Here is a 12,924-nt window from a genome sequence, read left to right on the forward strand (position 1 = left end):
GAGCGGCAACCGTCAGCTTGGTCAGTCGATACCTTTAGACACCAAATGTGACACCAATGACTGCAGGTTGGATTTGCTTGAAATTGTGTGGTGCACTACTACAAAGGTGCAGCAGCAACTGCCCGTAGGTTAGGATGATGCATCAATTGCCAGGTGGGTCGGATTCGTGGTGGTGGGGAAAATGTGGCATGTCGAAGCTTTTGATGTGGCTGTCCACAAATTCGGGATTGGGGTTGAAAATACTAGCCACAGCGGAAAGCCACAGATACTGATTGCCGCACTTCAAAATTCGGATCTAGGGTCGAAAACCCTCGGCCAGCTAATTTCTATTGTCGAACTTGTCACTCTCAACCTCGCGAACTTTGCAGATAGCGGAACCCTTCGACATACTCACATCGACAACAGCACCCATCCGCCGCGATCACAGTCATAAATCGGTAGGTTTTCCTCTCCCACCCAGGCCTACTTACCTTTGCATTCATTGCGTTTCCGATCGCATCGACGAATTACTTCACGCTCGATCCAACCCGACATCCCGCCATTTGTGGCATATTCAACCCGTCGCACCTTTTCATACCACGAGCCAGCCCGCTAATTCCGATTCTTGTCCACAGCCATCATGGGTAAGGGAAAGCCGAGAGGATTGAACGCTGCGCGTAAGCTGCGCATGCACCGCAAGGACCAACGCTGGGCCGATTTGGGATACAAGAAGCGTGCTCTGGGTACCGCTTTCAAGTCCTCGCCGTTCGGTGGTTCTTCCCACGCCAAGGGCATCGTCCTCGAGAAGGTCGGTGTCGAGGCCAAGCAGCCCAACTCCGCTATCCGAAAGTGCGTTCGTGTGCAACTCATCAAGAACGGCAAGAAGGTCACTGCTTTCGGTATGTCTGCCCCTCGAAAGATTTTCTTCCCAAAGTGGCGTGTGCTGTGGGGCGTCTCGAACGACGAACGCAACTCACGACCGCCTTGTGGATTTATTATGGCATTGATGGACAATGATATCAATGCTACGTGAACTTGTGCTGACCGGCTGCCTCTACTATAGTCCCCAATGACGGTTGCTTGAACTTCGTTGACGAGAACGACGAGGTCCTCCTGGCCGGTTTCGGTCGCAAGGGCAAGGCCAAGGGTGATATTCCCGGTGTGCGATTCAAGGTCGTCAAGGTGTCCGGTGTCGGTCTGCTGGCCCTGTGGAAGGAGAAGAAGGAGAAGCCCCGTTCTTAAGCGGATCGGTCGGTTACGGAAATGCATTATTCGGGGGACGACGATACGAGCGAACGCAAAAAGGACTGGCAACTTCATTTGGGGAATTGTGGAGTCATAACGGCTTGCCTGCTTTTTCCATGGGCATCAGAGGGTTCGGTCCTTGATACACCCACACTCACATAGGTGGACGCGATCCGAAATAAGAGATTCGCTTTACCATCTGACGAAGAGTCAATTGTGCCAGGTACACTATGCGTGTGGTGCTTAGCACGTTCGATCAGTCACAGGCGTTAGCCGGCAATGGATAATCTTTTGACATGGTATCCTGATGATCCGCTGTGCCGGTATCGATGCTCTTGAGTGTTTGAAGCTACAGCCGTTGTGCGTAGGCTGCTTCGCGAATGGCAACGTTTGTCACGGCGCCCGTCTCCCGCTACCATGTTCCTGTGACTCCAAAATCCAAAGCGTTCAACCTAAGTCGGTCATTCTCTGAGTCGGTCGGTTTGTAAATGTTGTCTCAATGCTCGTACGCCTGCGGCGGCGGCGGTTGAGGAGGGAGGTTGCTCCTGCTATGAAAGCCGTGTACCAGCAGGTTGACTTGCCTCCCACTGTCAGCCGTGGCCTTCCTAAGTGTTGGGAGAATGTCAGCAGGTTTAAAAGCTCTGCGCGTGTTCTGTTGTCGTACAACGTAGACTTCAGCCCAGCCACAAGGCTTGTGTAAATCAAGAACGGGCGGCACTCCGCATATTGACTTGGGGATATTTGGGCAATGCGATGAAGACCCCGACCGGGCCGCTTGGCATTACCCTACGTCACATTGGTCGTGGCAGTGTCTGGCCCCAATCGCGCCCGAACCGTAGGGGGTCCGGAAGCACGAGCTAAGTATCAAGACACAATGAACAGAAGCGTTATCGACGCAGAATCACATGGCCATCTGCACCTGGAAATTCTCTGTACCACCAATAGATAGCAAGGCGAATCTATAGAATATCAGCTATCAAATGAACTTGCGTATTACATATTGCGGCTGGCCATTTGGGGTTTGCTTGAGGGGTTACTTTCTCCATCCCTCCACTAGATAATATTACCCGGTCACAATGGAACATTGTCTAGGTCAATGAGATGGATCAAATGATAACAGCGACTCGGGTACCAATCACTCAATTAGATAATGATTCTTTAATATACCGCACGTGTTTGGAAGAGCGATTACTCTGCAGCATTTACGTAGCATATCTGGGTTTGGGCGTGTTCTATCGCGTGATTCCCGTTCCCCGGCTATTTCAATCTTGCCGAACAACTCAGGCAGATATTGCCAAGAGAGTATATTGATTAAATATATATGATTCCTGCAGGGCTATCGTCGGCAGATGGGAAAGAAGGTTCGGGCCCTGCCTTGTAAAACCATTGCTTGCAATTGGTGGCAGTCTTGTAGACGTCCTCAAAAGGAGTGATGTCTCCCAGGAAGCTGGCTCGTTACCTTTACACTGTATCGTGGCTTCAAACAATCTTCAACTGTCTGCTGGAAACCCGCATACCATAAGACCAAATCGATTGGCCATTATAAAATAAGAAAATGCGTGCTTTCCAGTCTTCATGGGCTTTAGGCCTCCTCTGGCTCTGTCAGGTCAATTCTGCGGCGGCGGGTGTTCTGAAACCTGCACAAGCATGCGATGCCGCCTGCACCCAGTGCACCAGTACCGAGGCTGGTGACTCGCGGTGCTGTCTCGAAGGCTGCGGGTACGGGTGTGACGATAAATCGGTGGTTTGGGATGAATGCATCAAGGGCGGCTGCTGTAAGTGACCAAACAGCAACAGTACGCATGCTGTAGTCTTCTTTCAACACCATATCCAGACCTATTGAAACGATCATGCGCTGACTCCAAAACTTTTCCGACAGTCGACTGGCAACGTGGGCAGTCAGAGTGCAACCTCTACCCGTTCTGGGGCCTGGCTTCGATGCCCCTTTGTGGACGCTGCTTCGAAGCTGGGTGCTCAACCAACTATACTGCAACTTGTTACGACAACACGGCTGCACAAGCCAAACTGTAGTCTAGTTGGCAGATCAAGGTGTCTTTGTTACGGAGGGCCATCCGGCTTTGAGGTTAGGACTGAACTAACAGAGACGGAATCAGATCACACGGATCCAGAGTGATTGGAATGTAGAATGAGGATTCAATGGCTGACTGCACTGAATGCCTGGGAAAAGGAGACAGGTGTTTGACAGAATATATAACCTGCTCAACCGTTAAATGCACATCAAGACTATCGATCTCCCGTTCACAATCCGACACGGTTATTTTGATCAGTAAATAGACCAAAAGGGCTTTGTTGCATGTGAGTGGCTTGCTCGTTCGTAAGACGGAGGAATCATGTTTGCGAGTCGTGGTTTCCAATGTTACCTGCACTAGACTGTGGGTTGGTATTTCCCGAATTATTGTTTATATCAACTGCTGCTTGTGGATTCTACACTGGGGAGCAGGCAGGCACCACCACAATGCCTTGGTCCCGTGAACATTACCTCGAATATGGCAAGAACGGATCCATCGTTTATGAGTCCAAAGGTCCATTTGATGTCTCGATGCCTCGACTCCGCATCCGACACGAACGAACCCTCCAAATCACTATTCACCATGAGTGCCGTTGAGAAGAAGAATGAGTCAAGAGGGTTGGAGGACCTTGGATATAAGGTCGGAATCGGACTCCTGGCTTGCCAACAGTCTGTTGCCTGCGCCTTCACCGAATACAACGCCTTCCGATTCGGATCCATCCCACGCCACCACACCGTTGCGGCCACCGTCCTCTTCTATCCGGGTCTTTACCTGGCCTGGCGACGCCTGTACACCTGGGCCGACGATGTCTTCGAGCGACAGAAACTCCGACGCCGTGAGGCACTTCGCGTCGGCTCGCCGAAGAACACGGCCGCCTTGCCCAAGTCGCCCCGCGAGATCGGCTTCATGAGTCCCCAGTGGGCTCCCGGTCTCATCGCCCTGTTCGCGATGAACCTGCGCAGCAGGCAGGTGCACCGCTCCCTCGAGTTCTGCTATCAAGTCTGGTCTCCGCGTTCACACGTCGGCTTATTGTTATTCATCCTTATCCAGAACTCCATCTTGTCATCCACTTTCATCGGCGCCGGCGCGTATTGTGGGTATCGTACACTGATGGGTTGGAAAACGGAGACGGATAAGTACGAGCGAACTTTGTGAAGAAGATGGTATCCCGTTTAACAAAGTATGATTCAATCACATCGAAGGGAAGAGCTACGTCATGAACAGACGGAATAGGGTGGACGAAAGGAATCGTTGGTGAGCTGAGTCGCATTACTTTGTACCTGTAATTAGGCCCATATCCCCAGTGCCTCTTGTTTGCACACAGCATAGACCGCTAGAGCTCAGCTTATTACCAATTCTAGCACGGCTCAATAACGTACGAAGCCAAACCACAAGAAACTTCGGTGTACCCCTCTTTGTACTTGGTATGGGAGTCGTACGCACCTAGTCATCTGTTAGCTCCTTTTTCCTACTTTGTGTTGGGGGTATCAGCTGTAAATGAGTAGAAGTCTTACAGTGGTCTCGGAGCCCGTTGAAGGCATCGGGACACGCGATGGCGCAACCGGTGGTGTTGTAGTCGAACTCGAAGTGAAGGTCCGGTGCGTCGTCCTTCTTGGCACAGAAATCCCAGCCGGCTGTAATTCCTTGAGGGTCTGTGTCGGCCACGTACGAGCAGAAGGAATCGAACATGCTGTTGTCTCATAGTATCAGTAAGTGCGTTAGATATCCAAACGGTGCGGTTCAAATCTTAGATCACTCAAGAAAGCTTAAAGCAAACAGGAAAAGAAAATTGGGAGGCTACGATGTTTTGCTTACGCGTTCCAAGGGTCATCTTCGATGGGTACGACATCATCCATCGTATACACCGCGCACTGGGGCTCATTTGGGCTCGGTATCTGGAACTGCGAGATCAGGTTCAGGATATCGTCGTAGTTGGGACCCCATACTGTCGAGTCGCCAATGGTGCTTCCAGAGACAGCACAAGGGCATCCGTAGAAGTCGTTGGCCGAGCATGTGCCGTCGGGGCTGCCCTGGCAGCGCTCGCCAATACAGGGGATCGACGCCGTCGGGCAGCTGCTGGGGGTAGCCGTGGCCGTGGCCTCGGCGGTGCGGGTGGGCGTGAAGATGGGCATCGGCTGCGTGTTAGCCTGTATCTTCCAGAGGCCGAGACCAATTTCGTAGATGGCGTAGATCAAGGCGATTCCCGACAATATCTCGAAAAAGGTCCCGAAGATGGCGGCAAGCTCCTCCTGCGCCGCCGTGATGGCCATCTCCTCCAAAATCAGCTCGGCCACGGCGTCCTCCTCCACGATCCCGATGGCCTGACCGCTTCTTTCGAGCGCCGCCACATCGTTGCCCGTCGCCAACGCCACCTCCTGGTTCAGCCGCTGCCCCTGTTGTGCCCACTCGGCGTCCTCGCTTAGGAGCTGGGCCAACCTACCGCCTCTGCGGCGTGCGCATGCCGTGGCGGGCGGTGCGCGCTGCTGCAAGAGTCTGGGGCGCCTTTCCGTGTTGGCGGAGACTATTTCTGCATCTTTGCGTGCGGCATCGGCCAGGGCGAGAGCGTTGCAGTGGGGGAGTTGAGGCAGGTACTTCGCAATGATTCCCTTGATATAGGGGCTAAAGGCAATCTCCAACCCCCCGGTCGTGGTATTCACTACCTTGAAGCCATCGGGAATGGTAGTTTGTTGAACTGTGCCGCCGGTAGTTACGTTGATCGTGGCCGTGCCAAAGTCGGTGGTGGCCGGAACCCACTAAAGTCATTGTCAGTTGATGGAAAAAAAAGGGGGAGTACGCCGGCCCCAACATCCGTGTACCTTTGTAATGGTCAAGCTGTCTGTGACGTGTTCGGTCAAATAATCAGTGTCCACGCCAATTGGAGCGATTCTAAGTTCATGGGCATCAGTTTATTAGCATATAAAACAGCAGCGTTGGGTTCTGGTAAATGCTCACATCGATGCTGCCGGGGGTATGTCAACAGGGTTGATACCGATCTGACCGGTCACTGTCGGAACGATGGCATGAACTGGAGCATGGGGTGTGGTTGGGCTAGGCGAGATCGCGTAGGCATAATGAATTGACACACCCAAGAGGAACAGGGTGAAGGGCTCGAGAAGGTGCATGATGCTGGGCGATGGACGAGTGGGAGCTCCTGCACAGTGTCCGGAAGCAAGTTTGAGTAGTTGATTTCCTTCGAGATCTATGGGAAGAAGATGTTCCTACTTATAGTCCATAGCGGTGGGTGGTAGTGGGTGAATGTAAAATCAAACCCGAAGCCACCTAGCACTTGACACGGCTGCATTGAATATCCTACACAAAGATTGGTAACCTCTAGTTGAGAAGGACAATGTCTGACATGCCGGTACACTTGTATTGGATGTTTTATATTAAATGCTGCATTATAGACTACATCACGTCAGTTATACGGGGCACTGTCTGTTTTTCACGATGCTCTAGGTGCCAGGGGCTCTCTACCATGCCCTCCGTAGTTGAACGAGTATAACGTATACTGGATATTGAATGCTTGCTGAATAAACCCAGAAATGAACGATTATATTCAATGAGCTGTAGTATCAGCCAGGAAACGTATAAATAGATGGCGCCTTTGCGTATTTCGAGTCTTCCTTCCAAAACCCCATTATTTTCCTCGAAAGTCTCACATCCCCTCCAAAATGAAGTTCACCAACTTCATCATTGGCTTCCAGCTCATCGTTGGCGCGCTGTGCGCCTCACGGTACGTGATAGACCGGACAAGCTGCGGTGAGTATTTACATGTGTGGGCTGAAATTCGATGCCTTTCAAGCTAACTCTTGTGATTTTAGCCAACGGATGGTCCAGCAATATCGAGGTATGGATGAACACGGCCAAGCAGTGGGCCACCGATGTCTGCGATATCCTTGAACCCTATGTCTACGCCCCCAACACACCACCTAACGACCGAATTATGCAACTGGCAACGCGGATATTCGGTGCAAATGACATTGACACCATGTTCGATGTTTATCGTATGTCCCTACCTGTTGGTTCCCTGCCTTATACAGTTGCTAATTATTTCTTCGCCCAGGACGCTTCAATATGATTCGCTATTATACGGAGTGGAGCGGCACGTTTGACACCAAGGATCCAGGGTGGAAGCAAACTCGGGATAATGGCGATCTGGTAAGTCCGGAAGTGATATGCGCAGAAGCATCATAGGCAACCCCCTTTCCCTCCCATGCGATATTGATCCTCAGTTTGATTCCTTGTAGGAGATATACTGCAACGCGGACCATATCATCCAGCGTTCCGATTCCGTGGACGGTGGCGTCACCTATTGGGACACCACGCGCGAAGAATGGATTTCCAACGACGACCCATTGCTTGACCTCAAGGACCCCAGCTCCGTTACGGTGGCAGTTACCTCCCCCGCCAAACCCGACGGTAACCAGCTCGAGTTCCCCGAGAATTGGTCCGAATACATGGCATTCAACCCCTCCAGGCTGCAGACGACCGTCGAGAAGGGCAATATCTTTGACGACAACACCGTCGCGAAGGCTCTGTCCCCTTCATTGCTGAGACGCATCCAGAGACGAAACGCTAGAGCTGGTAATACTATGTGTCAGATCGATATCCTGAACACCGTGGAGACGACCTTGACACACGAGGCAAGCCTTTCTCTTTCCTATCCCCCATTCTCTTGTGTAGAACTGGCTCTAATGACCCTTTGCGTCACAGTTGACCCATCTCGTGAGATGTGGAGCCTCAGAAGACTTGCTTGATACCGGCAGCTACGGCTGGCACCACATCAGGGAAATCCAGTCCACGAACAACGCAGGTAAGACCAGACTATATCCCTCCTCAAACCCCGACTGAGAGGTTATGCGGAATACGAGTTAACATCTGAGTTCTAGAAAACCTTGCTTATTTCGCCATGATAATCCAGCTCCAGCGCACGTACAAGCTAGATGTGGACGATGACGGGAACATTGTCGAATTCGATTGATGCTGCAACTCGGGGACGGGAACACAGCGGCCTCAAAGGCCGACTCTTATCCCTAAAGTTGCAGAGGGGTCTCAAAGGGCTTTTCCGGTGATCGCAATCCTCCATGACAATGTCCTATATCGAGCAAAGCTAATTATATACACATAACCCAATAGAGGAGTTTGCTTGAACTCTGGTTATAGTATAGACCGTGTTTATGTGACCTGGGCTTTGTTAGACTTTCGGTTCTGCTGGTCAGTCTGATACAGATCAAATAAAGTTTTGTGTATCAATCTCGAAGTTAATGTACCGGAGAAGCCTGGGTAATGTTTGTGTGAATATAAATATGTGTTATATTTGATGAGAGTAATGTTACCTTCAGATACCAAGTCCTCGCCTTTGGCCTCAACATATTTACCCTCGTGCCCATCTTTGGAACCTCATTCGCCACACTCTCATTCTCTATAATCCATCAACTTGCCACCTCGCTTACCAGGTCGCCATGTACGTATGGGTAGGGGCAGCCGCTGGGGCAGTTGCTGGACTTGGATGGTTTCTTGGCAAGAAAAGGACAACGTACAAGACAGCCGCGAAGACAACCAGTTCTGCCAGCAACCACCGTGATACTATATCGAGCTCAAGCAATGTAACCCCAAGCCCAGTCGTCGTCACCGCCGTCGAAAAGCCTTCGCGAGGAGGATCCAACTCCATTCAAAGATTGACATCCAAGCTCAAGAGTTGGCGAAAGACTTAGGGGAAACAAGAAAATTTCACCAAATCAGACGTGAATGGCTGCCATACATTGCCATACTTGGATTCAAGATTATCGATTGCATGTGGTATACTGGCTTCCTTTTGAGTCTCGGTCTGCAGCCTTATATAACGATTTCGAGAACCATGATGGACTAGCTCTGAAGCCAGGAGCCCCAGGAACCTCACAAGGATATACATAAGCGCTCCATGCGTGGTCAGCACGATATTAAGAGGAGGGTTCCTTCGAACTCAACACCCCAAGCCTGACAGCCAACCAGGCGACAGGGCAGCCTAGAAAGGTGGACAGAGAGCGGTACAAACCAAGTGCCGATTCCAATCGCGTGAGCTGGTATTTAGTTGCTTGGATATTTGAAATACGATGTTGAAGGAATCTTAACAATGAACATCACTAGTGACGATCCTGTATCATGCTATCGAGCTCTATTGACTCAGGTCCTTGGTAGTTGCTGGATGTTGTCTAAACCGCCACTGCAGATTTCCCAGGACGCCGTAAGCCCATCCATCTCCCGCAACTCAGCCTTCCTTCTTTCTAAACGTTGCTTGCATGAGTGGCTCTTCGCCAACGCAGTCGAGATGAGCGCCATGCAATCAAGATGGCTATGTGCTGAGATTGTCTGTAATATTTACACGACCAGAACAGCATTTACTCGCAATTAGTGTTGTAAGTAGATATCGCCGAGACATCAACAGTCTGGCCAGCAACAAGATCTAGTGCGCTGCTGCTGTGAACAATCCAGGCAGAAGCTGCTCCATCCCCCGCCCCAAATTACAGCCTAGCCGCCTACCTCCTTAGCGCATTCCTGCCTAGAGGCGCCAGGGGCTCCAGTGGAACGGACGGCTCCTAGCATGGGACCATGACCACAACACATGTCGTCTACTTCGCAGTAGTGGAAGGGCTATAAAAATCCCGTCCATGGCCCGGCGCTATATTCACGGAGCATCAGGAAAGGGTATTCTCCAATTGCTTGACTCATTCTGTATTATGTCTCATTGTCCACTTGGGGTTCTTTGTATCAGTTGACACTCACAGACATGGCTTCTTCGGAAAACCCCTTCAGCAGGCTTGTCAACCAGAACAGCCCCACCGCCGTAGCGCGCCTGGCGGTCCTGGAACCTTCAGCTGATCCCGACTCGCCCATCCGGTTGACCCTCGCCGACGCCCCTCTCGCCAGCACGTCATACGAGTGCATCTCCTATGACCGCGAAGACGAGAGCGGCACCGTCACCGTCCTGGTGGACGACGCGGAGCAAGAGATTCCCGTCGCCCTCGCCGACGCGCTGCGCATCTTCCGCCGGCGGGAGCAGCCGCGCAAGGTGTGGGCGGACCTGCTAGTCGGCCGCACCGTCGCAGAGCGCAATGCCCAGGGCCCCGTCATGCGCCAGATCCTGTCCCACGCCGACAAGACGCTGTGCTGGCTGGGCCCCGGCGGCGAGAAGGCCGAGCTGACGTCGCTGGCCTTCGACACCCTCCGCGAGATGGCCAATCGCTACCTGCAGGCTTGTCTGCATGTCGGCCTCTCCCAGGACACCTCGATCGCCCGCGCCACCCTCCAGCAGATAGATGATATCCGGACGCGACTGCATGACTGCCCCTACGACGACCTGCACTCGTTCAACTTCGAGCTGTGGAAGGTCATCGACGGCATTTTGGGCGCCAAGTACTGGGTCTCCGTCCACTCCATCCCGGACATCGTGTCGGCTAAGCTCCCTATCATTGTCCTCGGCCGCAGCAATATGCGATGGCCCAATTACATTGCAGCCGGGCGGTGCTATCAGTTCATGCGAGCCAAATTCTTTGGCGCCGTACCTCTTCTACCATCGGTCCAGAAAGGATGCGATATCGCCAACCAGATCGAGATTGCCGAGAGGAGGAAACGGCTCCGTCAGTCCATTGAGCTGTTCCCCATGATCCAGACCGCCCGAGACTGCGGTGCCAAAGACCCTAGAGAGCACGTATTTGCCATGCTCAAGATCGCCACGCCCTCCGCTCGAATAGAATTTCACGACCAAGGGCCGCAGCCGCTTCCCACCATTGATTACTCCAAGACTGCACAGCAGGTTTTCACTGAGGCGGCCAGGTACACCATACTGGAACGACAGGACTTGCTGGTCTGGTTTGGCGAGTGCCCGCCGTGCCAAAGGGTGCTGAAGGGCCTTCCAAGCTGGGTCCCCGACTTTGGCACCACCAGTCCCAAGGGTCGTGTAGGGAGCCCGAACGGCGGGCTCCGCCAGTGGTGGGAGGCGCTCAAGCCCCGCATCAAGCCCATCACCGTCTCCGACGACAACGCCCTTCGCGTCCAGGCCCACGGCCTCGCCCGCGTCGCCCACGTCTCGCCCGTGTTCGACGCCGGCAACCTGACCCGGCTGTGCTACACCGAGTTCGCCAAGCTGCCCGAGCCGGAGTCTTGGGAGACGGCCGAACAGCGCAACGAGCGCTTCTGGCGCACCCTCGTCACCAACAGCGGCGGCTTCGAGGCGCAGCACTCCTTTGCAGACCCCAGCCCCCTCAAGGCCGACGTCGGCCTCAGTTTCCGCAGCCTCATGGCGCAGGAGCGCATCCTGGCGCTCCTGGACTGCACACCCGCGGAGCTCCGTGGTAACATGTCGCCCGAGCTCCGCGCGCGTTTGCAGGCGAACCCGGAGGTGCAGTCACTGGTCCCGCTGACGGGCAAGGACAAACCGTATGAGAACCTGCTGCGGCACTACGCCCTGGGTCGTCGCTTCTTCCGGACCGAGGACGGTCGCTTCGGCATGACGGCCACCGAGGATGTCGTGGCGGTGGACGGGGACCTGTCTCAGGAGCGAAAGCGACAGCAGCAAAGATCGGGAGGTTCCTCTTCTACAACTAATAGCGAGACTACTACTGCGGAGCCCAGTAGTAACGACAGCAATCCTAGTGCTACTACCACTGATGATACTCAACCAGGAGATGGCGGGGGGCCGCTGCCCAGGCCGAATATGGGCCGTTTGATGGCGGATCCGATGGCGAGAGCCATGATGGAGTCCTTCCAGCAATACCTGACGATACGAGACCCCACGGCCGCCAACCTAGTGTCTGGAATGATACGGGGCGACATTCCTGGCATGCCAAGAGAAGAAGATGGAGGGCCACAGCAGGCTGCTCCAGAGCCAGGGGGTCGCGCAAAGGGGTCCGGCCGGGCGACCTCGTCGTCGCCCTCGTGGGTGGATTCTATCCGTATTTATTGCGCCCAGTTGGGCAACGGCAACAGGAGACCAGTGCAGAATCCTCCTCGTCTGGAGAACCTGCTGCCGCTGCCGCTGCTTCCAGCTCTCCTCCCTCTTCAAACGCCAATAGTACCCCGCTCGCCGTGGACGATGCTACGTACGAGTTCGTCGGCGACTGCTACCTGTACGGCGCCATGGACGGGGAAGATTTCCTCGCTCAATCCACTATCACAGGCAAGAAGTTTTTCAGAGTGGATAGGAGCAAGCTTATTGATATCAGGATTGTTTGAGAGTGCCATGGGCTGCCTTCGTGGACACAACAGCGGCATGGGGCCTCGGGCTTGGTCATCATGCTTCGAGAGCAGAAGTTCATTCGAGTGGTTGGTCGTTATCTGGATATAGACGCTATTGAACGGAATTAATAATAAACAAGGAATGTAATATATCTTTGCCAGTATCCCGTTAGAACTTCTTCTACAGCAATACCAGAAACACGAACCATTATCCGCCAATGACCAACGATCGATACGTGTCTCGATTACGGCATTGCAGGTCAAGAATTAATTGGAATTCACTGGTTTGATTAATTCTTCTGGCAATGCCATGGATGGGATGGAATGGCCTTAATAGCATGTACAAGAAGACGCTGCCTTGGAATACACGCACACCCCTTTCATATCGGAGGTGATTCGAATGATGATGCGACACCTGTCTGGTATCACCCATATGGTGCGAAGCCAGCCAAAGCCA

At 53.1% G+C, this 12,924-nt stretch overlaps 4 protein-coding genes across 4 annotated transcripts; all 4 read left to right on the forward strand.

The window, feature by feature from the left end:
• Window positions 1–314: 314 nt before the first annotated feature.
• Window positions 315–1,291, forward strand: PG998_009265 (40S ribosomal protein uS12). Its single transcript, XM_066876081.1, has 3 exons — window positions 315–437; window positions 615–878; window positions 1,043–1,291. The coding sequence occupies exons 2-3, from the start codon at window positions 620–622 to the stop codon at window positions 1,219–1,221; spliced, it is 438 nt and encodes a 145-aa protein (XP_066728237.1). The 5' UTR covers window positions 315–437; window positions 615–619; the 3' UTR covers window positions 1,222–1,291.
• A 2,545-nt stretch (window positions 1,292–3,836) lies between these two features.
• On the forward strand, window positions 3,837–5,677 carry PG998_009266 (uncharacterized protein; the record flags this gene model as incomplete). The annotated part of the gene is made up of 3 exons (XM_066876082.1): window positions 3,837–4,347; window positions 4,771–4,852; window positions 5,080–5,677. 3 exons carry the CDS (start codon window positions 3,837–3,839, stop codon window positions 5,675–5,677), a joined length of 1,191 nt encoding a protein of 396 aa, XP_066728238.1.
• Window positions 5,678–6,925: 1,248 nt separating this feature from the next.
• Window positions 6,926–8,235, forward strand: PG998_009267 (uncharacterized protein; the record flags this gene model as incomplete). Its single annotated transcript, XM_066876083.1, has 6 exons — window positions 6,926–6,987; window positions 7,092–7,258; window positions 7,318–7,412; window positions 7,502–7,873; window positions 7,968–8,067; window positions 8,144–8,235. 6 exons carry the CDS (start codon window positions 6,926–6,928, stop codon window positions 8,233–8,235), a joined length of 888 nt encoding a protein of 295 aa, XP_066728239.1.
• A 1,785-nt stretch (window positions 8,236–10,020) lies between these two features.
• Window positions 10,021–12,464, forward strand: PG998_009268 (uncharacterized protein; the record flags this gene model as incomplete). The annotated part of the gene is made up of 2 exons (XM_066876084.1): window positions 10,021–12,167; window positions 12,227–12,464. The coding sequence occupies 2 exons, from the start codon at window positions 10,021–10,023 to the stop codon at window positions 12,462–12,464; spliced, it is 2,385 nt and encodes a 794-aa protein (XP_066728240.1).
• Window positions 12,465–12,924: the final 460 nt, after the last annotated feature.

Source organism: Apiospora kogelbergensis (genome assembly GCF_038363985.1).
Source record: "Apiospora kogelbergensis strain CBS 113332 chromosome Unknown utg000006l_segment0_segment0, whole genome shotgun sequence".
Taxonomy (NCBI): Eukaryota; Fungi; Ascomycota; class Sordariomycetes; order Amphisphaeriales; family Apiosporaceae; genus Apiospora; species Apiospora kogelbergensis.

Coding starts and splice junctions, on each gene's coding strand:
- PG998_009265 (XM_066876081.1), top strand. CDS start 620: ATGGGTAAGGGAAAGCCGAGAGGATTGAACGCTGCGCGTAAGCTGCGC. Junction 879..1,042: donor CAAGAAGGTCACTGCTTTCG/GTATGTCTGCCC, acceptor CCTCTACTATAG/TCCCCAATGACGGTTGCTTG.